The sequence below is a fragment of the Folsomia candida genome, unplaced genomic scaffold (assembly GCF_002217175.1).
Source record: "Folsomia candida strain VU population unplaced genomic scaffold, ASM221717v1 Fcan01_Sc006, whole genome shotgun sequence".
Lineage (NCBI taxonomy): Eukaryota > Metazoa > Arthropoda > Collembola > Entomobryomorpha > Isotomidae > Folsomia > Folsomia candida.
This window is the reverse complement of record NW_019091198.1, coordinates 5,310,342-5,337,220: the sequence shown is the minus strand read 5'-3', so window position 1 is coordinate 5,337,220 and position 26,879 is coordinate 5,310,342. Positions and strand designations below refer to the sequence as shown.

At 38.9% G+C, this 26,879-nt stretch overlaps 2 protein-coding genes across 2 annotated transcripts in view; one reads left to right on the top strand and one right to left on the bottom strand.

The window, feature by feature from the left end:
* The window catches only part of LOC110851471 (plexin-B-like), a 156,332-nt gene that overhangs the window by 38,817 nt on the left and 90,636 nt on the right, over positions 1 to 26,879 (top strand). The window contains exons 3-5 of the mRNA XM_035853117.1: positions 18,108 to 19,196; positions 19,344 to 19,471; positions 21,203 to 21,318. Coding sequence (XP_035709010.1) covers positions 18,163 to 19,196; positions 19,344 to 19,471; positions 21,203 to 21,318 — 1,278 coding nt within the window. The 5' untranslated portion in view covers positions 18,108 to 18,162. The remainder of the gene's footprint in view (positions 1 to 18,107; positions 19,197 to 19,343; positions 19,472 to 21,202; positions 21,319 to 26,879) is intronic.
* On the bottom strand, positions 19,495 to 21,204 carry LOC118436060. The gene is made up of 4 exons (XM_035853118.1): positions 20,844 to 21,204; positions 20,454 to 20,783; positions 20,063 to 20,325; positions 19,495 to 20,001 (listed from the first exon to the last, which is right to left on the bottom strand). Exons 1-4 carry the CDS (start codon positions 20,977 to 20,979, stop codon positions 19,660 to 19,662), a joined length of 1,071 nt encoding a protein of 356 aa, XP_035709011.1. The 5' UTR covers positions 20,980 to 21,204; the 3' UTR covers positions 19,495 to 19,659.

The following is a 26,879-nucleotide window of genomic DNA, read 5'->3' as shown; positions in this document are numbered from 1 at the left end:
GAATTTATTGCAACCCGAGTACTGTAAGATTGCTCCTCTTAAAAATCTCTCCCACTTTGTGTACTAGTAAGTTTCCAGAAATTTTATTAGAGAAATTTCTTCGCCTGAACCAAGAAGGGGAAAGAAAGGATTATTTTTCCCATTCAATGAATTCATTTCACGGCTGTTCTCACTTGAAACTGTGCACATAAATAAATGCGATTGCTACTTGAGAGACTTGTGAAATTAAAGGATTGATGAGCCGAATTACACTTCTGATTAAACCCGCAATATAAATCGAGACAGGAGCGTTGTGGCTGTTGTGATTCCGGAATTCGTTTGGCTGGCGAATGCCCACATTAATTTCAACACTAATATATTTACGTACTCTATTATTATTCAACCCCGGAATAGAAAAGTAAATGGGCAATTTGCATCTCATGGATGAAGTGACGCATTAAATAAAATATTAATTGCACCAATTATTACCAAATTATCAGGTCTGTATGGGGCTGTTGTTGGTTTGTGGGGTGGGTGGGTGGGTTTTGGGTGTGGAAGAGGAGATGGATTGAGGCGAGGATGAGTAAAAGTTTCACTGCTGCATGGAAATCGGCCCGTTGGGTGTTTTATTTTATTTTCCTTTGGAGCAAACCCTAAAAATAATGAACATACTTTGGGTCGTTTTGCAAATGGGTTGAAATGGGAAAAGTTTAGTTCAAATGTGCGGCTCTTCTATTCCACCTGCGACTTTTGCATAAACGGATTCTTGGCAAAAATGGAGCAATTCTGTGGATTTTAGTACAAATGAAAGCGAACAAGTGAGAAGTGGGAGTAGGAGACGCGAGGAATGCGAGAGTGGCAATAGTGTGAATCTCCATTTTGGGAATTCCCTTCTATCCAGTAATTCCATTAATTATTCCCTTAATGAAGACCAAAGTATTAGCAGCTGAGGACGCTTACTTCGTTGTCTGGGCTGCGTCTTCTTCGCTGTTCTGGGGACAGAAGAGACGAGAAAGTTTATGTAATTATGCATCGGACCACCAACCAACACCCACATTCAGCATTCAGCAGAATATCAGTCGTACGAAAGAGGGGTTCGAGAGGGGAAGACGAAACATACATTTTCAACTTGAGGGTATAAACCAACCACCACAATTGTATTAGGACGACTAACATTCAGAGCAGCAGCAGCAGCACTTTATTTGTATTGCATTGCCTTTGCGTTACTCATTATGTGAGGTGAAATTGTTTCCGTCGTTGAGTGTATTTATAACCTTCTGTCTGGCGCAAGACGTAAGATTTCCGTGTGTGTGGGTGAGTTGTGGACTGAAAGTATGTATTTTATTTGTCCATCATTCAATGAGCTGTTCATGCTCCTTTAATGCTAATTCTTATGCGTTCTTCCCTTATTTGTTCAGGACTGTATCCATTTTAAAATTCCTCTTTCACTCCCATTTACTCCCATTTTAGAGAATGTGCGGAAAACAACTATGTTTGACTTTTGAGCCATTTTCCAGCACTACTCACAATAAGCTAATGAAATACTTATGTGTTTTAAGTGCTTCATCAATCACGAATGAATTGTTTGTCAAGTTCTTTGCGAGCCGCCTATAAAAGTAGATTCCAGATGAGTGGGAATAAGCAGAAGAGAGACAGTGGTTGAGTTGAGGAGTTTTAGAGAGTGGTACGTACTAGATATTTAGTTCTGTGTGTTATGCATGCATGCACATAACTTTTATGGGGAACATGCATCTTGCTTACTGGAGAGACTACTCATTAAGACTCATTAAGATTTAATTCGGTTTGATAAGGTCGAAGTGGCGTTAGTTAGTTAGCGGCGATGATGTGGTGGTGGTTTCACGAGGGAAAGAGTGAGTTCAGTTCTCAAACCAAACTCTGTGTGCCATGACCTGACCACAACCCACAATCCCTGAAGGGATACAAATTTTTGGTGACAGGGATGAGCGTCACGAGACACTCATTCAAAACATGAAAGAGAGGAGAATTGGGTGTTCGGGAGTTATCCCTTTAGAAAATCCCCGTCTTATCTCACTCACTCCCCACCGCCACATATTATTATTTCAGGTTATTTGTTTCAAATCCAAGGAAGTAAGCGGATGCGAAACACATTGCATTGCAATGGAATTATTATTTCTTCCACAACAAAACACAATTGTCTGTCGTTCTCTTAATAGCCGAGCCCTATGTGTACTTAATACATGTGAGTGAGAGACTTAGTCATAATCTCTCTAATCCTTCCATTCCCAAGCAAAAGCGAAGGGAAATCCTTGCTTCGTTACTTTGTGAATGTTTAAATACTACGACGACGACGACGATACGCGATATTTCCTATGTCTCCGTGCCATGTATGTACGTACGTACGACTCCTTTTGGCCAGGCCATGCGGCTGGTTTACATAAAACAACACTTGTAGTACAACTCACTATTAGTGATGATGGTCTTTAATATGCATCATGTTCATAATAATGTCACGTTATTACAAATGTAAGTGCAAATGGTTACAATAATTTGTGGAGTATGTTCATTATTGCTTCTTTAACCCTCCCCCTTCTTCATTTTATTTGGCTGTGGCGGATAACCTCCTTCATTTTATGGAGAAGAGACTCCACAAACACATTTGTAATGCGGAATTCATTGCTTGTGCAAGAAATCAAGCGTACAAAAACAACAAGCATGTGGATGGAATTGTACTTTGTACTATCATCCGTGTTGTTTTCTACACCACAATAGTAATATCAGGACAATTAGTACAATATGTTTCAGTTTTAATGGTAGCTTGAGGACGGGGAAAGATATTTCACAGTTCAATGATCTGATCCCTGCAGTAAGTCTTGGATAACAGTGTTAATTAAGTGCATTAAATGGACAAGAGATGTTATGCAGTTGCACGTAACTTTGTTCCTAAACTACTTCCACTACTTGGAATACATGGGGCTGAGCTTACCCACAGTTTCTGGGCTGCACGATTATCCAGCTCAAATGAATGAGATAAATCTAGAAGACAACAATTACCGCTGAAACAACCACCAAATAAATGTTTATCACGTTTCCTTGTGCCGTATAGCATAACTGGTTGCATGGTTTGTTGGTATGTTCGTGACCTCGGCGATTTTACTCATAATGTCATCCGCTGATAATAGTTTTATAGGCAAACAACAACCGGCAGTTAGAGAATCGCATTAGTGTTAAACCTAAACAAAATGTGGCAGGGACAATATTCGACAAATTAACTGTGATAAGACCAACCAACGAGCAAAGTTTCAACTTGTTTAGCTCAATAATTTATCGAATTGTGTTTTCACAATTGTGTTGCAAAGTGAGCAATTTTAGTAAAGTCCAAGTAAATAAATCCAGTAAGCATGAAACTAAATGTGCCATAGGATTATTATGAGGATGATGAGGTACACCTATTTTAATAGAGTCGAAGCAGTAGATTCATGCATAAATCTGTTTACCTCGTTCGAGTTAGAGTTGGTGGCATGTATTTATTTATAAAGTAGCTTTTCCAAGGTAAATGCGGATACCGAGTAAAGAATTTAAATAAATTTTTTGAAGTGTTATTAATGGCTGGGTAAGTGACAGAGGTCAGTCAGTCATAACCCTTGGTCGCTGCAGGGGGGGTCGTGACATCCAGGGTGCAGCGACGGGGGGAAGACAAGATGAAATTACAGGTATTCGGTTAGAAAATGAAATTCTGGCTGACGTTAAGGGCAACTCCTCCGAGTAGGTGTTCCTCAGTGGACGAGGGAATCCTGGAGATTACAATCGTGGGGGTCAAGCAGGGCATCAAGCTTTTCAAGTTCTTCTTCAGATACAGGGTTCAAGTTAAAGGGGAGCAAAAGAACCAGATGTTCGCCTCCCTTATTCGTGGTCCTCTGACTGCTGTGAAGAAGTCAAGACTCATCTCTACGAGTGAATTTTCTCATTTAATTCATTGCATGCCTGTTCAGTTAAATGAACCCATTATTTTGTTTGCGCTAATACTCTCTGCATTTGTATGACTATAAGATCCGGCTATAAGGTCTGGCCAGCTCAACTGACCCTCTCTTGGGCGGAATGACATGGGATGCTCACATCATTAATTTGAATTAACGACAATCACTGATACTTCATTGATTTAGTAGAACATTTATTGCACTCCCCACAGCGCTGGCCCACTCTGGCTCACACACAGGAGTGATAATGTGTTCCAGTTGTTGTGTGTAGCAGTGGTCAACAAATGTACAAGTTCTTCTCCTTGCTGGTCATTCACAACTCTTAAATCCAATTCAGTTGTTCCCTCTTATATTCGTCTGATATGATATTCGTCGTCGTCATCGTCGTTGGTGGCAGTAGTCATTAGGTGTTCCATCGCATTAAATCAACTATTCAACATTCGCTTTGCTCTTTCCGAGAGCAACAAGCTCGGTTCATGAGGGTTGTGGAGAAAGGCTGGATGTTGCTTCGTTTTGCAGTTTACTAGTTTAAGGAGGAGGAGAAGGATGTCCTTTTCAATGGACTTGCTCAGATTTCAAGCCGAGATCCACGCCGAAAAACACACCACCGCCGATATCTTGGCTTTGATTTCAAGGGACTCTTGGCAAGTAGGTATGTTTCTCGTCGTAAGAAGGAGGATGGCACGAATTTTTCTTACTTTCTTGTCTTGAGCAGGCTGCAAAGAAATTTCAGTCAATATGCTTGCATGCAATGTAAATCGGTCCCTTCTCGTAAGTATACTTGTCCAAATCTTTGTGGGATGTAGTAAGTAGTTGGGCTATTGCACAATGAAATTATTCACATTTGAAGTCACATTCAATGCCAGGACTGCTGTGAGGAAGGCTGGATGCTTCTCCATAAAGGATGAGTTCCGTCTGATTTAAAGATTCAAAAGCACATACACAACAGCTACGAAGCTGGTGCACTCGTAGTTTTCAAAGTAGTTCTATTGCTGGTGATTCTGGTTGTGTGGAGCATCCTGCCTGACAGTGTGAAGAAGAAGACTTGGCAATGGTGTAAGAAAGGGCTGAAGAAATGGCTGAAGGGCCCTTTACAAAAAGGAGAGGCCGTGGAGTAAGTGAGCATTGAAAACATGGAACATCAGCAGCTCAAGGCTTCTTATTCCTCACCATTAAGTTTAGAACATGTCTCGAGTCATAAATAATACTTTTACAGCACGACAATATGCAGCCATATATTTATTTAGATGCATATGGAGATGATGGCTAATAAACACTACTACACATGTATTTACCACACTACTCAACTCTTATATAACTGAACAAAACTATCAATCCACAAAGTTTTTAGAGTTAGAATTAAAATTAATTTAAAAAATGTCATGATTGAAATGATCCACAAAATCATAATTGCACAAACCCTGCAACAGAAGGAGAGCAGCAAAATATTTTTGTATTATTTGCATTGACACGTCAACTATTTAGTTCTGTCACCCAAACAAATATTAATTGCTGACAAGCCATCTAACCACACTTGGCATGTAATACGAGCATAATCAAATCAAATCAAAGCATAATGACAATGAGATAATTCAAAGCACGGAGATTTATGGATCAGATCATGTTGTAACTGTAATTGAAGTAACAAACTGAAAGTCAACCCTCTCTCTGCAGCAGAAGAGGAGCATCACTCCCTGTCATTGTCACTCATGTCATTTCAACTAATTCAATCTATTTCACCGTCATCGTCGTCCCACCACGATGACAATCCTCACAACTCAACATTTGGGAATCAGGATTTCCGAATATTGTCTCAGCCCCATCAGCACGTTGTTTGCTGGGTCGTCGAGTAATTTATTAGTACGACGATGTGCATCTCTCTCTCTCTCCTTTTCAGTCGTCATCAAGAGAAGGATTTGCATCCCAACGGCTTTTCACAATCAAACCAACCAACAAGAATTAACAACACAAGATGAAAAATTAGTAGGCATTGCATTTGATTGCCCAGTCGCCGCAACGTGCGTCCACCATCAGATTTGTTCACCTCAACCAAGTTTCGCTGTCATGTCATTGTTCTTGTCATTTATGAATTTCGTGAGAATAAATCAGTCACCGTCATTCCATATTATTATGATGAGATGTTGAGAGAGTCGTGGTTGCGAGGATAATGTGGATGATCAAGAATTCGCCGACAACCTGGTCGTCGTTCCATTCTTTTTAATTCCTTGTTGGATTGAGAAATTCTGCACCAAGAGACTAAAACAATTTACTTGTTCTTTAAATATTTTGCATAGAATCAGGCTAATGAAAAAGCTTAATAAGGATCTTAAGAAAGAAAAACAATTTCCGCATACACAAAAGGATATCAAATCCATGTACAACAATTGAAACAAATTTGGTCGCGCCGAGTTGTTGACAATTTACATTGGACAACAATGAAATTCATGCAAAAAAAACAATCAGACATTTCTTCTTTGGGGGAGTTGGGATAAGTGAAATGCAATCTCTCTCTCAATATATTTCCAACATTTTTGTACTGACTGACTGATTGCACCAAATTCGCCGACCGACCGACTCTCTGTATGTATTCATGACTGTGACGGTACAAAAAAAATTTGCTTTTCGCTTTGCCAACAATACTTTCCTCCTTCTTCGGTGGAGGACTGTTCGTGTCCTCCTCTTAAACCGTTACCTTATCATGACTCTTGAAAAAGCAAACTTCCAACGAAAGACTTCCATAAATGGGAGAGCCACGGATACGCACACCATTTGATTACTTATAGAGCAATTAAACCATTTATGCCTCCATTGTTACTTTGTTAACGTCAGCCACCTGCAATTGACTTTAATGTTCGATTTGACTCTTAATTTTCAGTTCAATTAAGTCATTCAAACAAAACAAATGTTTTTTCAGAGATAATTTCTCATCTCGTATGCCATTCGTGAAGTATGGAGGAGTTAAACCTGTAGGTTTTGCACGCTTGATTACTGACTTCTATTGTCTCACTAATTGACACTTTGAAATAGGAAAATAAAGTTTGCGGGCTTGCATAAATTAAAAATTTAGGTTTTGACGTGTTAAATTTGTGATTGTCTCAAGTGTTTGTACCATTTTCAATTTTAATCACCTTTTATTATATCAACTTTATACGTTTGACCGATTTTAACTTTACCAGTTGTGATATTCCTCCTACATTCCTTTGAAGTGGTGAAATTAACACTTTATTTTGCATGATTAAATAGGAAAGAGTTTTTGATTAAGTCAAGTCACCGTTCCCAATTTAAAATTATAAAAACCTTTCATCGGCTCAGCCAGCTCATTTAGCAGAACACAGAGTAAAATGAACAAGACCTTTTATCAAACACATTGCGATGAAACTGATCAGTGTGCTCCATCCATTGTCTTTTATTGTTCAAAACTTTGAATCCTTTAAACTTTTGACTTTTGTAAGTTTACGATCAATTGTGGTTGGATGATGCGTGAGTGAGGTGTCGATTCTCAAATTAGAAATAGAGAAGATTCATTCAACGTGAAAATCATGGTTATTCTTGTGGAAAAATAAATTGCGCTATTGTCTCCATTTAGTGGATGACAATTAGATAATGTTGAATAGACATTCATATAGTTTGCGAATAAATGTCAATCAAGCACAGATGGTAAATAAATCTCAAAATTATACATACAATACTTTGGTTTCAAAGGGTGAGGACTAACTGAAACCAATATTGTAAATATTTGAAACATGCACTTGTTACATATTTGGTCCCATTTGCTGCATGAATGTGTGCATGCTCATGAAATTTATCATCCAGAGTAATTAAATTAGCATTTGTGTTGGGCTCATTGTCACACTGGTTAAATTTTTAATTTAAAAATGTCAACTAGTGAATATTTATTAGCCGACGTGTTTGCACGTGATTTGGTGTAGGGATGTAATCGGGATGTGCAAATCTAATTAGCTCGCAACCTTATGCACCCTTCTAACAGGGAAAAACTATTTACTCTGTTTTTTATGCACGTGACACTCCAGTGAGAAAAATGGTGCTGGAAAGACAGAAAGTACAGAGAAGATGACAGTTAATTCGCATAAATCATTTTTATCCTGATTTAGTCTCTAATCATACTCTTTTGAATGAGTTCCTCCCAGTTTTAATTTATATGCTTCATGAGACTGCTTCAAAGTGGGGAAGTTGAGCTTATCTGGGCATAAGAGAAAGAAAAAGCATGAAGAAATACGTATATGGAATTATGCAACATAGCACAACTCACACAAAGTGTATATAAATATATTTAGGCAGGTTCCTGGAATTAGTGCATAGTTGATAGTTGAGATCCATAAATATACATATTTACATAAAATTGGTCTGTTTTTTGCAGCAATAATGGGTGTAGGTGTAATTATAGCTATGATTTTTTAGTGAAAAGTGAGATTTTCCCCTTGCCTGTCTCACGTATATTAATGGACTCCAATAAACAGTCATGTATACATCAGATACATATGTGAACTTAATTTCCTAATTAGTTATTTTTCCAAGAATTAAGTGATTTAAGGGAACTTTTATGGCGTCAAGAAACACATTTTTAACTACATTACGTAGCCCAAGAATGCCAGACTAAACGGAAAGAGGGTAATTAGTTGATCCATTATAAAATAATGGGGAAGGATATGTCAATCCAATAATGCGGTTTCAGTCGTCGTGTGTTATGCAGTCCTTATTACTTAAGAGCCAGTTGAGGAATCCAGTCCAGCGATCGTGAAGCCAGTCGCGCATTTAGAGCTGTCTCTTTAGCTGCATATTTTATCTAAATTGTCATTTATATTAATTCCACTGTCAACCCACGATGACTCAACAACCCCTTGATTGTTGTAATTTAATATAATTTGTTATTTGGATATTTACAATACATTATAAATATTTATTGCGTAGATCAGATCCAAGTGTTATCTATCAGAGGCAGAAACAAAAATCTGGTTTTTCAAACGGAACCAAGAGTTATGTCTTGCTCAACTCATAAAAATGACAAATCAAGTCTTTTGGTCACGGTCAGTGTGTGATGCTTTTTGCTGCTTAAACCCAACCTCGTTATCATTGTTTAAAGTGACATGCTAAATAGGTTTTAGAATATCATAAATATGGACACGTTTTTGTTTCAAATCTTGCTCCTTCTTCTTGAATGGGAGATTTTTGTATGTGTGATTTGAAATGATGGTCAAGGAAGACAACATTAATTCTAATGTTGGCCGTGATGTTTGTAAAAATTAATTTAAATTTTCTCAAAATATGCACTTTGTAGTCACCCCTGATACCTGGGCAGTACGTAATAACAACAATTATGGAATCACTTTCCGTTTTTGTTTTGTGAGGAAGACGAATATATGTCCAGTTCAGTTGCCAAGTGGAATAAACACTTGTGCACACAGACATATATTTTTTTATTACCCGTGTAACTGAGGAGTGGGAAGCAACAAACAATGAACTTATCTGAGCTACTAGCACAATGTAAAATGTAAACTAATTCTTGGTGAAAAGTCAATAATCTTCTTGCTCTTCTCGAGTGAGTCAACATGTAGATTCATTAGATTCAATAACCAATAGGATGCCTCATTCCATTCTCACTTTGGAAAAGTAGAGTGTAAAAACAATCTATTAAAGCCCGTATATAGCACAAATGGCTGGTTCAAGTGCATTTCTTAACGTTGTTCTCGTGGAGTCGACTCGTGCACTGAATGCAGAATCCCAGGCGGAAAGAGATGAGTTCAGAGATTCGGTCAAAACATGAGTCCAACAATGACAGCTTGTCCACGGCTTCTTCTTCTCCACGTTTCGCCCTTGGAGGAAAGGGACGCGACGTGTAAATGAGCCCTGCGCCAAGTGATCATCACTGCGAAGAAGAAGTGTGGAGAGTGAGAGTGAGGGAGCAAAAGTCAAGACGAGAAGACGAGTGGAATCAAGTATCGAGATTGGAGGATGTTATTACAATAACCCAGGTTTATTGTTATGTTATGGTTATTAGATATTTCTTCCTTGCGTCTCTCGTACCTCGTGTAAGCACTTCTCCAGAGAGAACAAGTAAGTAAGCAGAAGTAGTGGCCTGGCCATTACACAGTTGGCGATTGTTCCCTCACTTAGAGCTATTAGACTCATTATCATCTTGTTATAAAACTCAGAGAGTGCAATTGAATTAACATTCTTCACCTAAACACAAAACTCTCGACAAATATTAAGTACAACAAACCAGAGAATCATCATCCTAAGGGCAGACAGATCGAGTGGGTGGGTGCATGTCGACTAGATAAGTTTCGTCGAAGGGGCTGCTGCATCCGTTTTTCACGTACAAATTACTACACATAAATACATTAACTTTTGTTTATTAAACATGGTTTCGTTTGTTTAGCTTTGTAATAGTTTTGGAGAACAAGAAATTAATTTCAACTCTAAAATATGACACTAATGAAGTGCAGTGAGTCATATTATAATTTAACAGCCAGCACAAATTTCCTCTGTTGTGTCGCATAATAATGATAAATAAACACATTTTGTGCGGATTATATAAGATACGAGGACGAAATTCATGACACTTGTCTCACGTACATAAATGCTCAGATAATATACTACGACGATGGCCATCATCAATTTCAAGACATTTATTCTTTTCCTGGCATATAGAAAAACTAGCAGAAATTACACAGTGATCTTCCACAGTAGGTGGTTGTTGTATAGAAATTTTGCATTCGAATTACTCATTTTCTCGCTCAGCCCCATTACATGCACCAACTGCACGAATGATGAGCTATAATTCGTCCCCCCCCCACAAAAGCTAAAATGAATATGAATAGAGCCAGAGCTGCTGATTGTTTGTTTTTCTCAATATCTGTGTGGGAAAAAATTGAAATAAAATCAAAAGTGTCAAATGCACTTTGCCACATCATAAAACAATGGGAGATGAGCAAGTAGACCAGGAGACCAGACCAGGCTCACTGCAGGCAATCCCACAGCGATGAACAACACTTATTGTATTTCATTAAAGACATTAATACCCGTTCCTCTCCTGCTCAACAAGACATTCTTGCATGAAGAAGACCAAGAAACGAAACTGTGTCGATTGTATGTTGCTTCCACTGCTCAACATTTTTTTACTTTTGAAAAGGCTTCAAGTTCTGTCAGGACTTTTTTGTTCTTGGATATTCAAAGGTATTATATTACGCTGCGTTACTCTTTTGTCCAAGTTGTAATAATATCTGAAAAGACATCATGTATCATCATGGCGCGGATGATTTAGACAATTATTATTGATTTTCAGTGAGTTGACTGAAGCGGTGAAAATGTACATTAGCTTTATTAAAGGACTTTGTTATCCAGTCAAGGTTGCATTGCTGCTTAAGCTAGCTTTCCATTGGTTATTTAACCACGTCAAATGATAAACTTTTCATCTCAGAGGCTACATATTTTGATAAGTAATAAGGATTGCATTGCACTTATTTAAGTGCGAGGCAATAATAAAACTTAAAACTTGGGCTAGTTCTCGCCTGCAGTATTGTTGTTGTTGGGCTGAGAAAAGTAAAGTCAATTTAGTTTTTAGCCGAGCTGTAACAGACAAAGGGATTCTGAGAGATGGATGGATGCATTTACTGGCTCACTCACTCCTCACTCACCATTATTATTGTGCTCCGTGTCTGAGATCAATTCCGATTCTGATCTAGTGATAAAGCGTGTTCGGATTCAAAACTCAAAGCTACAAAGCAACCCAGTAACTTGTAAGACGTTCCTTTTTTACATGCAAGATGTGATACGATGTTATCTTTATGTGATATTTTAAGAACTTGTACTTACTTACACACATTCAACTATTGAGCAAACCTAGTCAAAGGAACTGGTTGTTGCTTGTGTGTGAAGTTGACCTTTCTTTTATTTCTCCCTGCGACCATAAACTAAGTGGTAAAGCTGAACTGCAAAGTAGAGTGTAGGTACATACATTCTTAGGTAACACATACGAAAACCTGGCTATAGCTCGGGTCATATAGTTAGTTTCACGCAACGACGAAACGGCAAATTATCCTTAACCAACATGGAAAAGTAGACTGAATTTAATTCAATTCTTCCCCTTTTCTTGTGCATTAGTATCATTATAAAAAAGTATATAGTCACCACCACCACCACGAACCACACCACGGCCATATGTGTGCATGTTCTCCAGGTCGTCGTTCCCTTTCAGCGACACAACAAATTATTTTTCGCTTTTAATGTTAGCTCATACAACTATGCAGTACATTCTTTGTTTGCCAGATGCATGCAAACTCCAACTACAAATTTAAACACTTGAATCTACAGCCCTTCTTGTGAATCAAGGTGCAAACAAATTGTAAAGTTCTATATACTTTGCACTAACAATTGCATTTTTATTCTTGAGATCCGATAATAGCAACGACTAATAAAAAATAAAGGGTATTATGTTTTCTTCTCTGCAATTATGCAATCCACACCAAACTCTAAAAGCTAAAGTAATGCACATCTGCATGCACGGCTGTGACAAGGGAGGGAGTCACTCTATAGGGTTTGACAATAGGGTTACTGTGTGCGAGTGACCAGATAAAAAGTGAGTGCGATTAAGCCTCTTAAGTCACATCAAGTATTTAGCATGTCTCTTCATTCGTGTCCACGTTCTTCTCCGTCGAGTGAGAAAGTTCAATGGTTCGTAAAATTAATACAAACCAAACAACGACACAAGCAGCATGACAGATAAAATGCCCATGGATAAGCAGGCGACAAGAAATTAGAATTGTCAAGGAACGACCGTGTATACACAATTTGCATAACATCCTCACGTCGCCGTACGTATGTAGAATATGCACATGTAGGTATCTACATGAGACCGGTTAATCAAAAGCCGATTTAATTCAAGCCTCCTCTTCTTCTCATTCTCGGATAAATCTATAAACCCGGAGGAACCAACGTCTTCTTGAAGCACATTGTAAATCAAACCGTTTTTGACGGTGTTGCTGTTGTTGTTAATGAAGCGAAAAGGTCTTAAATATAGAACCGTCTCACACCAAGTTGTTGATGATTTCTTGTACGTAATAGTCTCCTCTCCACTTTATCCCGTAGTTAATCAAGGATGAAATGAATCTAGCAAGACAAGGCAAAAATCTCCACTTTTCCATCCCTCTCTCTGTTGTTCCATCTATGACAATGAGACAAAAAAGAACCACCAAGTAGCGAGTCAACTCTTGTGTGTGCAACTTTGTTATTTGTGACAGAAAGCTACAAGTAAATATATATTCATCTCCACAAATAGATAAACCATGAAAGTATGCAATTCTACTTTGAGATTCCGAGCTGTAGGTGAGTTCATACGGATTTTTTAGGTTGTTTTTCTGTGAGAATTTTTGCAAATGCATGAACAAAAGACATTCCATCACATTTACCACAAAATTCTTGTTTTATTTGTTGGACTATGATGATGACTGCCCGAGTAAAAACACGGTTGTCTACTTGCAGTTATTATTCTTCCTGGAAAGGTTTGTTCTCGTTGTTGTGGGTGGAAGGAAACCGAAACCAACGAAGCAAGAGAGGGGAGCAAAGACTAAAACTATGTATCGCTTTGTTTGCCTATTATTACGCGATCTTTCCTCAAAAACAGGGTTGCAATTGAAATTTTGGTTGTTTCATGGCGATGACGACGACGGTGATGATGATGTAGTAGTCTTCTTCTTCCTTTAGTTTCAATGAAAGCCGGCGCTCTTGTTGCACTTTTATATCAACTTCGCTTAACCACGAACCTACCACTTATGTACATATACGAACTCACTTACCTGTTGTTAGTTGGCTCTTCACTGGTAGTTTTGTGTTACTATGTTATGGCAGCACACATTGTAGATATTACGGATACCTACTCGAGCAGTTGTGGCCTTTCAGGTTGTTGATTGAAAGTGAAGGAGCCATGTATGATGTGCAGAAGTAGAAGAAGAAGAAGAGGATGCACACGGGGAAGAATCAGGAGAGGAAAAATTTTTTGTGTAAAAAACTCGGTTCTTCTTGGTCGACGTCGTTGTTGGTTGTTAAGAAGGGAAGACCTACCAAAGGGAAAAGTGTATTTTTCTTGTGTCTTGAACAACAAGAGGGATTATTATCTACCCACTAATTCAAACTCACTTGGTCGGTGGTTCATCATGTTGGGTCTTTTTCTTTTGCTCCTTTACTTTAATACTGTACTTTTCAAATCTGGCTTAACCAAACGAAATCCAAACCAAACCTCGAAACATGCCAACCTCCCTTTTGTTTTACCCTTTCTTTGGCTCATGATTATATAAAACGGGGTCCTGGAAATGAAAAACTCATGTGAATACATTTGCATTTGTTGTATCGTTGTATTCTTTTTCCTTGTACTTTTTTTGAAAAACTTATCTCTTGTGTAATAACGATAACGAACGATGACTGAAACTTTGTAGGATTCAATTTCACAAAAAGACACAAATTTTCACTTGTGGTGGTGCATATCTACGTACTTATACTGGGGCCGGTTAGTTGTTGCATGCATAATAATAATTTTGTCAGAGAACTAACAAACTATTCTCATTCTTGTGAACAACAGCGATGTACATGTGTATGTACTTATGTACGAGCAAGAGTATGAGATATGGGTCCAACTAGTATCTAATTTTCATTGAATTAGCTCCTCGTCCAACTTGTGCAAATTATAGAGAATCGTCCGAATTTATTTATGAGGGCGCTGGCAAAGTTTGTTTGGTTGGCATGAAATGGAATAGTTCGACTGTACAAATTTGAAACCACAAGAGGACGAACTGCTCTTTTTCTTGATTTGGACTTGGTTGGCGTAAATAAGAAGACTTCAATAGCCCTGGGCAGCTCTGGAGAGAGATCCACGAACGGAATGGAAGAAAGATTAAAAGAATTAGACAGGAGGAGACATAAGAAAGAAATTCATGCAACGCCAAACCCTTTCTTCTCAAGTTCTCTTCACCTCTCTCCTCCTTGCCTTGTTTTGTTCCCAGTCCGCTTCACGGATCTTCAATTATTACCGTGATTATACTAAATACGAACTAATAGAATACGAACAAAGTACAAAATGATAAAAAATGAAATACACATCAAGTGAGCATGCAAGTTAGGTTAACCCACCACACAGCACGAATATGCCCGCATATCAAAAATATGAGAGAAGGACAGGATAACATTATGTACATATTTTCCTCCACTCCTCGGCCGTATGGATGGACCAGGAGGCATCTCCCAGAAGAACTCGTACAACAACTGAAAATTGCTAGGAACGAAACCGACTAAACTAACTAACGATCCATCTCTTGGCCGCCTTCATTAATCGTTCTCATTGTTGGTGGTTGGGCTGGTTCGGTCTTTTTCTTTGCCGTTCATTTACTGCTGCACTTACACGTCATGGATTTTTACCTTTATATAGATTCATACTTTGTACATGCATACCTCCAACCATGCCACGTTGTCCAAGGCTCCCTCTCCGCCTGGATCTTCATCATATATCATTTTCCTCCTGACTGGCAGATCATTCTCATCTCTCAGCATGGATCATGGCAGGCTCAGGAACGCAGCACCTCTCATTCAGCTCTGGTTCTTTTTTGGTTTTGCATTTGTTTCTCCAATTGTTTGCGCTTAAAAGTTGATAGTTTGGTGGTGGTCGGAATGCTCATCATCATTGAAATTCCAGTTGTGAGAGGTTAGTTAGTTGAAGGCAAATTAGGTCCAGATGGTCAAATTGAATTAAAGTCAAGATGTTTAGACTTGTTCTCTAAATGGCACACAAATTATTACAATTAGGACTACAAAGCGATCAACAATTTTTTTATTAGTGTTTGCAGCAGATTGGAATCGCGGAGTAACATCATGCCAATAAATAAGCAAAAATATGAGCAAAAAAAAAATCGCAAAAACATGAAACGACTTGTATACTTGGGGCTACTTTCAATTCGTCTTGTAATGAATCATTAAGACTCACACAAGGATAAAGAATGATGACACATTGTGCCCAATTTATTTAATACACATGCAATAAAATAAATTGACTCGACTTTTTGCTCGCTGTCTCTCTGCATGCATGTACCTACGTACTTATATCGTTATAGTACATGCACACACAGTGTGAGCCTAAGGTGACTTATTATAAGTTACATGTGTGAGATATATGCAAATGTAATCAAAGGAATCAAAGGCAGTGTGGCTTGTAAAATATGTTTGGTCGATAAAAAATGAGTTGCTATTTCTTTACCGTGACAAAAATTGACTCCCTCACAACTCATTTAAATAGCATTGTAGTAGAAAACGGAGGAAAAAAAGTTGAGAGAGATCGACATTATCTTGAGCAGTACTTTTCAAATTTGTACGTACTTGACTCATGGCGCACCTTACTTCACAGCCAACTAATTTTCTCTCCGTTTAAAATGGAGCTATAATGAAGCGAGACCATTGGAAGGAAATGATAACAGCTTTACATAACTGTGAGAAGTAGGAGTTCTACTGTGGAAAAGCGGACCCATTAGTCATTTCAAGGGATCCCCAGACCCATTGTTCTGCTGCCTTGTTGTGACTTTTTTCAATTTGTATTTTCGAGCAACTGGGGTCTCCTCTGAAAATTTGGAAAGTTTTAAAACGCACAGTCAGCCAACAAAGATGGTTGTTTCTTGTTGGGTACAATGTGTGGTTAATCCGCAGCTACCCATGAAACTAACCATTTATTTTTTGAAAACGGATGCAGGGAGGGCAGCCAGGAAAAACTAACTCTCCTCTTAAACCACTAAACCCTTCATCCATTCGCCCACTACCTACTAACGAACTGATGATCATCATCAGCGATGATTCCAGCACCCACCTGTCCATGGGTGGCAGCCTCTCTCATTACACACAACAAGAGCTATTAATACACTTACTTTATTCAACAAATATAATTTAATAACTTTGCTGCAACAATTTTTAGAATGTGAATTACTTCCGGTATCGTTGCTGACATGGACAAGTTTAGTATCCAATGTAATACGACAACCTCTTTATTGCTTGGTTTTGATCAGAAGTAGATAACGTTTATTTTATTATTGGAACGTAATATGGACGAAATTAGTCATCATTATTGTTCTACATTGTTATCATTATTCAGTAAAAGTAAATATTATACTTTGTATAAATCAAGTTTATTACTCAAGATTTGCTTGGATTTGATTGCATGTGTGAATCAGAATGCTAAAATAAATAAGCCGACGATTTGATACTTTTGGTGAGTTGAGGCTCGATGGGTGTGTGTGACGATTTGTCGATTTTACTGTTTAGAATAACGTTGTGTACACAAAATATGTTAATGTTGACTTGTGTGAGTGAGTGAGGTGCTGGGTCGCAGAGCGGTGTCTTTGTGAAGAAGGATGAGTGACAAAGTCACCAACATGAAATGCCGACTTGGTTTATATATTGGTTTAATTGTGTTGACTTGATCTATCTGTTTGGCAGACTCTTTCGTTCAGCAAGTTATTATTTTTGATCATTTTTTCCTGATTATTTCTGTTTCATCATCAAAAATGAACTGAGGAAAAGGAGTAAAACTTAATTGTTCTTGTGAGTGTATAAATAATAAGCAAATAAAGTGCTACGTGAGAAACAGAAAGGCAAGGTAAGCACAAAGTCATACAATTTAGCAAAAGTTGTGCAATTTCAAAATATTTTAGACTAAAGGTATTGTGTTTTTTTGTTGTTCTTTCTGGAAATGGTCGGCCTCCAGCCTGACTATTATATTGTAGAGAGATATTAGAGGTGGGCAAGGGCTGAGAAGAAGATGGCGATGAGAGATTAAAAAAAGGAAAGAAAAGACGGGATTACGGTTGAGGAAGCGTGAAGTTAATATCTTTTCTTCTTCTTCTTAGATAGTCCTCTCTTCTTGACTGGTTTCATATTTTCTTTCTCGGTGGTTGAAATGGAATCTGTCGCCGTACAATAAAATAAATGAGAATGACGAATAAGAGAGAGAGAGAGCGAGAATGATGGGAAAATGTGAGGATTTAGAGATGAAGAGTAGAGCTGTGCGTGCAATAGTGTTTTTGGCCATGATGATTTCAGAGAGCTCGGATAATAATGATGAGCGATGAGTGGAGGGTGTTGCAACGGATGATGATAATCATTTATTCGCTTTGTTCTGAATTGCAGATTTGATCTCGTCAACAAAGGATTTGGGAGCGGACAGCGTCCCGTCATTTCACAAATGACAAAGATGGACGGCGTTTCCCATTTCAAATTCTACCTTACCCTCCGCAGCCACAGCTTCCCCGTCCTCTTGATAATCTTGGGGTTGCTAATTAGACCAGGCAGCTCGGGACCACCGTCGTCTTCTCCGTTAGCCCAGATTGATATGCACGGTCCATCATCATCATCATCATCCGGTGGTGGTGGTGGATTAGGTCTCGAGTCAGCCGTTCTATCCCAATTTGTCACCCTCAATGAGACTTACGCCCTGAAACACTTGGCCCTAGACTCACTCTCTGGTCGAGTGTATGTCGGCGCTATCAATCGACTGTATGAACTGGACCCCAATCTTCGGCTGGAAGCCACCGTGCCCACCGGACCCAAACTGGACAACCCCAACTGTCACGCCAGTGGGTGTGGAACGGACGCCGAGACCACGGAAGTGCTCCTCACTAATAATGTGAACAAAGTTCTGTTGGTGGACGGTGGCTCGAGGACACTGATTAGCTGTGGCTCCGTGTCACAGGGGGCATGCCACAAGTACAATCTCACAAACATCACCCTTCCTCCAGAGTTTGCGACTCATGCGGTAGCAGCGAATGACGAGGCTTCCTCCACGTTCGCGTTCGTTGGTCCGGCAAAGTACAACGCCTGGGCGACGCAGAACGTGCTATACGTGGGAACAACATTCACCAATTTGGGAGACTATCGCCACGACGTGCCGGCTATCTCGAGTCGCAACTTGTACAACTTTGATTATGCCGAGTACTCTTTTGCGAAGCAGTCCATGCTGAGAATTGATGTCAAATACCGTGACCACTTTCTCGTCAAATACGTTTACGGGTTCAACGCTTCTGATTTTGCTTACTTTATGATTGTGCAAAAGCAGAGTTATCTACACGGGTTTGAGGAACAAGGCTACGTTTCCAGACTTGCGAGAACATGTATCACGGACGCCAATTACGACAGCTACACCGAGGTTACGCTCCAGTGTAATGGAAATGGAAATGTCAACTTCAATCTAGTGCAAGATGCCAAGATCATTCCGGCCAGGTGAGAGCAGTGTCTATTTCAATCATCAATGGCAATGCTTTGATTTAACGATGCAAAAGATTAACGCGTTAAATGAAACTTGTCTTACTCTCATGCTCATCTTTCATATAATAATTATTATTAAACATTATTAAAATTTTATTCCAGGGACGATCTGGCTCGTAGCTTGGGAATCAAGAAAGGTGATTTAGTGTTGGTGGCTGTATTTGCTCAAAGCAAAGGAATCACGAATGAACCGCAGCCGGATTCTGCAGTTTGCATTTACTCCATGCATGGTAAGGTAAAAGTTTTATTAGGTATTGACACGTATGTTATAACAGGGTTTACACATGACTTATAAGTTTAATACGATAAATAGTTTTATATCAGAACAAAAAATTAATGGTGTAGATTAGTGATGAAACAGAAACTGGTTTCCATTTGAACAAATCAGAACATAAAAGTTTTAAAAACATAAGAATACTTAATCCAAGGTTAACTGATTCAAGCTACCACTGAAAGTCGCAGAATTATAGGTAAAATTACCACATTGGACCATAAACAAATATTCAGTTGCTTTCCTTTCAGTACTGCTTCGAAACCCCCCATCCACGAAAGTATATCGTCTATCAGTTCGTTGATGAACATAGTTGAAATGGGAGTACGGATCCCTCATTAACTGTTCTGGATCACGTTCTGGTGCTGGGGGTTGTTGCATTATTTGGTTGATTTCGGCGGCCACTGCAGCATTGTTCGGGTATCGTTTGCCATTACGCTCATTACATAATTCGTAATCATGTTGTCCAAATCGTCCATGTGCATTACGCTAGACAATGAAGGGGTAATGTAGAAAAACTTCAAAGATGTAGATATGTTGAAATTATTACCTTTGCTGCAGTTTCTCCTACATATGTACTCCATCCACCGTCATCGTAGCAAGCTTGACAGTGCTCCAAATAGACCACGTTTGTGGTAGAGCATGTGAATCTTTTTCTTAAATTGACCCTCTGATTTTGACTTGATCCCCATTGCACCACAGAACATTGAGTAATCAACGGACCAGTCACAACACAATGAGGTTCACGGCAACAAAATGATCCTGGTCCCATAACACCACGCTCGGCATTGAGGTTAATTTCCAGCATAAGATCTAAGAAGTACAATGTAACAAAGTAGCGGGTGGCATTATTATTTTCAATGGCTGATAGCAGTTCATTTCGGTTGTTGGTACATTACGAGGAACCAATATGAGTTCACCCATCATAAATAATCATTTACCATTAATCGGTTTACCAATTCTTGTCCCCTCTTTTGATACTCGTAGTGGCTGCAAAGGATAGTGATTGTCGAAAGGAATAAGTAGTCCAAGAGTTTTGGTCACTGTGAGTCGACGAATCGTACGTTGAACATGGATCATCTTCAAATCTCCTCCTAAAATCCACCCCAACAAACTTCTCTCCGTTGCTGTATCTGTTCCTCCATTCCCATTGTAATTCACGGTAAAAGTTTGTCTCTGTCCATTCTCCATTCCAGCAATAAATTCTCTCGCTACGACCGTGTTTGCAAATGATTTGATTCTCATCGAATTTGGTACGAATCTTCTCCATACTATAAAAATTTCATAGTTGATTAACTCTTAAATGTATATGAAACTAATATTCATCATACCTTCCTGTGGATCTGGAAAAATCGGATTACCACTAACGTCGTCCCACTCAATAATATTATCCAATGCAGGAATAGGTGGAGCTGGATTGTTTGCCAATTGAGCCAAAACGGCTCCAAATTGACTGTAATCGGTCATTTTGACAAATTGATAATAATTTACTAAATTCTAATGAAGAATATTTGATGCAAAATGTAAATAGGCAACACAGCGTAGGTAAAAGTGACGTAGGCGAGGAGGAAAGCGTAGGAAAAGTGAATGACCTAGCATTGAACGGAGCAAGTTTGAGTGCATCATGTAAAATGTTTAATCTTGTGATTATTTATTTCTATGTGGATTCCTACTCCATTTCTACTCATAGATATTGAGGCCAAATTCACTGAAAATATTCACATGTGTTTCAATGGAAGTGTAGAAAATCGAAATATGGATTACATTTCCGGACCCATCCTGGATGGAAAATGCTATGAACCTGGGGTAAGGACCGACACATTTGTTTATTTCCAATTTATTTTTATCAAGTCTCGAGCACTAGATTTCCTGAACAACTAAATAGGACCTGACATGTTCTTTCCTTTCTTATGTCTTTCCAAATTATTTTGATTAATATTTTTGTGCATAAATTTACACCATCATAAACTTGCAACGATTTCTCCCCCTTTATTTTCACATGCACGTGAGCCATATTCCGAGAACAAATACCTTCTCTCATTTCACGTTTCTTTTGATCCAGTCAAATTGGTCGTATCACCAGTGTCGGCTAAAACATGAACCGATAGAATACAGGGACAAAAAATGATCCAAACCGATTTGATTTGTTACATTGATATGGTTGGCGAATGCAGTTCAAGAAAACAATGCCCTGCATCGCAATCCCCACCACCACCACCACAATCATCCTTGGCTGGATATTGCATGGAGGAATAAAATCGAAAGCATCGTCGTGTCCTTATCAATCTCTGATCCTCAAAACAAAGCAGTCTTCTGCCTGGCTGGGCTCGAGTCGATTGACGTTAGTTAGTTTAGCGACCCATAACACTTGTGTACTACATATATTTTTGTAGTGGAATTGGTATTACATATTCTTATTGGGCCGAACAGGATGAGATTTCAATTGTTCACCAGCATCCTTGGTTCTCATCATCATCACGAGTTTGTGTTGGTGATGTTGCATTCAAATTAAGCAGGATCGTCTTCTTCTTGCTTGGATGGAATCTTGGACCATCATGCCGAATTATTATTACTTGTGGCTTGTTCAGACCTCGTGAATTTACATCGTTAGAAAATCTTATAATAAAGTCGATTGGATTGCTTTTTGCTATTCACTCAAACTCAATCGTAACTATTTCTTATTGAAAATTGAAAGTTCATCTCATCTCTTGCTCCCCTCTATGATGGATACTCTGCTAGATACATGGTGGACGTTGGGGTTGAAGCTGACATTCAATTATGAAATTCATTTTATCTTAACCCTATAAACCTCCGAGCTTGTGTTCGTTCGTGGTATTCTAAATTAACAAGTCTAGTTAAGTTTTACTTTGGAATTTCCAACCCAACTGACCAAAGAAGATATGATGCCGGGCTTTGGAACGGACACAAATTGTTCCTCCATATTTACTTAAGCCAACAAGTTTATCATTGTAAGTGCTGTGTGCACGACACAGCAGTCAAACAGTTTGGTAAGCGGGGTGGTGGGTGCAAGTGGAAAATGACTTGATGAACCTGACCCTGTTTTATGATTCTGGATTATTTCATACTTTATAACTTTAGTCGGAGAGTATTAATTCTTCTCATGAGAGGGAGAGACACAGATCACAGGGGATGGATACACATGGATACAGAGGAGACGAGAAGAAGAAGAAGACGAAGATTCCTCCAATTTCATTCCAAAGTTCCCATCCCGACTTTTATTTCCGTTTTATGGGCATTCCTTTCTTTTTTCTCTAGTTGAGGAAATGTGATTCTTCTTTATAAAGTGCGTGCCTTCCTCGATATATATGCGTATGCATGTGCATGTGAATTGTGAATGCATGGTGTCGTGGGTGACTAAGGAACAAATTGCTTTCGGTAGTTTTCTTAATTTAATAGCACATCTTTTCATCTCTTTTTGGGGAAGGATGACAGAAAAACTCGTTGTCAGTCCATTAGTTATTTCTCAAAGTGCACCAGACGCCTCAATTTGACGGGCATGGAGTTTTCAGGCTTATTTATTCAAGTGAAAATCGTCATGTTCATAATTATTTAGATGATTTTCCATGCTCATCCTCAGTCAGTCATATCATCAACATCAGTCATCCACATCCCTGATGCCATCGCGTCAACCAGTTGGTTTTATTAATGTTGGCGCTATGTACATGACCGATGGAGTTGAATATTTAATTTAATAGAATTGAACTCGTAATAAAAAGGACCAGTTTTGAACAATTTGTTATAAAGGTTGTTGAACAGGGAGAAAGAGTGAGTTGGTCAATGCTTCATATTAAAGGAAAAATGAGACCACCACAACCAGCGTATTGTCAACTTGGCAGGTTTCGAATAAAGTTTCAACTATTGTGTGTGAACGCTGCTGGAAAAAAAGGTGACAGAAAATAGTAGAGGCAGCAGGCATGCAAATGGCCCAGCACACACACACACATGCTATTATGTACCCTCTCTAAAAGTATTTTTATTTTTATGCCCGTATTAATTTTGGGCACGAGACTTTTTATTCGTACAAGTTATAGATTGGAATTCGTGGTATGTTGTTTCCCGCATATAATTATTTTCCGAAAGAGGATTCCTCTTCAGTCATGATGAGATCCGTCGTCTCCACACCCAAATTATACTTACATTCGAAATAGACATACATACGTATGCAAAGTTGTACTATTACCAGAGGAGTCGCCGTTATCATAAAAAACAACCGGAAAGAATGGTCCTATTCAGGCCCCCTTCGCCCAAACGTACGGAACACATCATGTTGATAAATGCCCTCTGATGCAAAATGTGTATTAAAGAGTCATGTTCTTTTTCTCCTGGTCCATGTTGCTCCTCGTCCGATTTATAATATTCATATTATTAAATTGCAGTAGTGCACTGGATTTATTTCCTCATTCACATTCCATTATTCATACGTACGCATATATCCCACCCAACATATTTGCATGCAGTCATAGTTTATGTATCTCAGAGATGTTGAGATGTTACATTGTAGGAGAAAAATATGCTCGCCATGTTGGCTTTAGTGTCTTTTTAGCAAAAAGTTACATCTGCACATTATTCGACACAGGGGACACGAAGACAGTCGGAGGGTAGTAGGATAGTCATGAGTGAAATCACTTATTGCACTGTAACCCAACACTGACACTAGTCACTGGGCTGCTGCTGGTCACATTGCCTGGCTTTCTTACTGCCAGCCACGCCACACACAGTCAAGCCGCGCGGTGGTCTCGACTTACTTTGGACTTGTGATCTATTGCACTATTATGTTTCGGTTGGAACTATTTCATGTGGTGCTCAGGAACTTGTGTAATAAGGTCGCACTTTGTACTTTCTACGACGGACGGATCTTCCCCGGTGTAGTTGGGCAATGAATAAAATGAAATAAATCTCAATCTGGCTGGATCTTGTTCTTCTTGTTCTGCTGTTGAGAACAAGGAGGAGGAAGAAGGCTTGAGAAGTTCATAATGTTATCATATCCATATCCGTCTCAGCTTTTTCATCCAGTTTCCAGACTCATTTGCCACTTCCTCTCACGTACATCTACGCATGGAGTAAGTATATGTAAGTAGCCGTCGTGTTGTTCTTAGTGGGTTTCTGAACTAATGGCTCGTGTCAAGAAAGTACATTCATTTTGGCATCGCATGTTTCTAATGTTGCATTACATATTGCATTACATTACGTATTATTATTACCACTGCTAAACTATGTACATAACGAATTTCCTCCTCTGCTGCTGTTGAGAAGGGATCTGCAAATAAATCATGTAATAACTGTGTCATTCAAGCAATCTGTTGTGCTTTGGTTTACTCGCAAAAATTACCGCATTGTCCTTATTCTTGCAGGGTTGATAGTTTTTAAAAAACCTACTCCAAGCAACTTTGCGGGGCCTTTTAACATGGCATTAATGCCATCTTGGTAGTTAAGGGCAACACATTTGGGTGGAAAAGACCCCCACCGGCCAACCACTGGACTGACCATGCCCATCTTCGAACTCATCCTTACTTTTTACCCGAAGATAAAGCATGCAAAATTTCAACTCGATAGCTTTGGTTTAAAGCGAGTTATCGTGCGTACAGACAGACGGACGGACAGACAGACATCCTGACAAATCTATAAGGCCATCTTAAAAGGCCTAAAAATCCGGGCCAGTTCCAATATAGGGTTGGTTTTGCAAATTTCATTTTTCTCGTCATTGGAAAGATCATAAAGTGGTCGTTAAACCAAATACGTATTCTGCTGGGCCTCTGGATCACGGAATTGATCGTGTAGCACAATATTGTTTGGGTGAATCATTGCTTCTCTTAAAACTAACTGGCAATTTACTACCGCTCTTGGGTGCGAATGGGGAAATATTTGAGAGTTTTTGCTCTCGCTATCTGTTGCAGTATTAATAAATAAGATTCTCATTACCGCACAAATGAATGGATTTCGCCGTGTTTATTCCTTTACAAACCGAGTTTTAAATCTGCAGTAAACATGGTCTCATACATATTTGGGCAGGAGTGCGTAGTAAATAGATGTGTAAACTGGTGGCATTTATGTTGCTTTTTCTGCATTTAATCCTAAATTGAATAGTTTCCCTGTGCCTCTTCTTCCCAAACATAATCAAGTTGAGCAGCTTAGTTCAGTTGAGTTGGTAAGTGTTGGATGTGCAGAGTCCTGACAATCAACCTACTCAAAATGACATAAATGTCTCTCGGATGGAATTATGGACCAATTTCCTTTTAGAGAAAGAGTGTTTCTCTTGAAATTTTTTGACATGAAATGGTTACGAGAGAAAAGAATCCATGGACGGATCCTCCTCTCCCATCATAAAGCTAGTGAAGTGAAATGATATAGTTCTGGGTTCCCCGAACCCATAAAAATACGCGAGTCGATGCATTAACCAGTAGCGAGAAAAATATAATGTATGAGATGATATGGAACATAATAAAATGTGCCCATTGTAAATTGTGGCCCTTCATACTTTCTCTCTCCGCTCTTTCCCTCCACGCTCGCTCCTACGTACGCACACACAATATTTGCAACATGCGAGCAAGGAGGATTTCGCAAAACCAAGTAAATCCATCAAAATCCGCCCCACTTTCATTCATTCTTCATATTATTATTAAGTATGTTTTTTTGCCACTGTTTGAAATTTCTGGTATTTTCTCCAGAAAGAGAAAATGTCGATTTATGCATTTATTTGGTTTTCACCATCAAACGAAAGTGATATAACTGTGACACACTGTTAAATGAGAGCATTACAAATAAGTGGAGAGTTGGATTTTCTTGCAGCATTATAGTTCTAGTGGGAGTGAAAGCGGCTATTTTGTCGTGGTATTTGGTAATGGTGGTGGATTGTAGGCAGGCCAAAACATTTCCTTTCTGGCAGCAAAGACATTTCCCTCAATGACATTTGTATTATTAGGTATATTTTTATTACTACTTGATGGCTCCAGTTCCAGTTTATTTAATGGCTCTTCACATACATTTCCAATACTGAATTGAATGCTATCCAAACAACTTATTCAAATAGAAATGAGGCTGCTTTAGTGCCAACATTATGGTCTGATGTGGATTCCATCACGATATAGTCAATTCATGACATTAGGGTCTGATTGAACCTCTCTCCATTTCTGTGGGGAATCTCTCTCCAAGAAATAGAAATGTCTGCAAAGATAATTTCAGGTCCCACTTTCTCCTGATTGCTACTCTTGCTAGTGGCGAGTGACGTGGTTTGAGTGCATGGCTTACTTTTTCTATGAAAAGAGACCAAGGAAATTATCTTTGCTTAAAGTCAGCATATGCACATAGTTCATGCCACCCAGCACCATTCACCACTACCGCCACCAAAG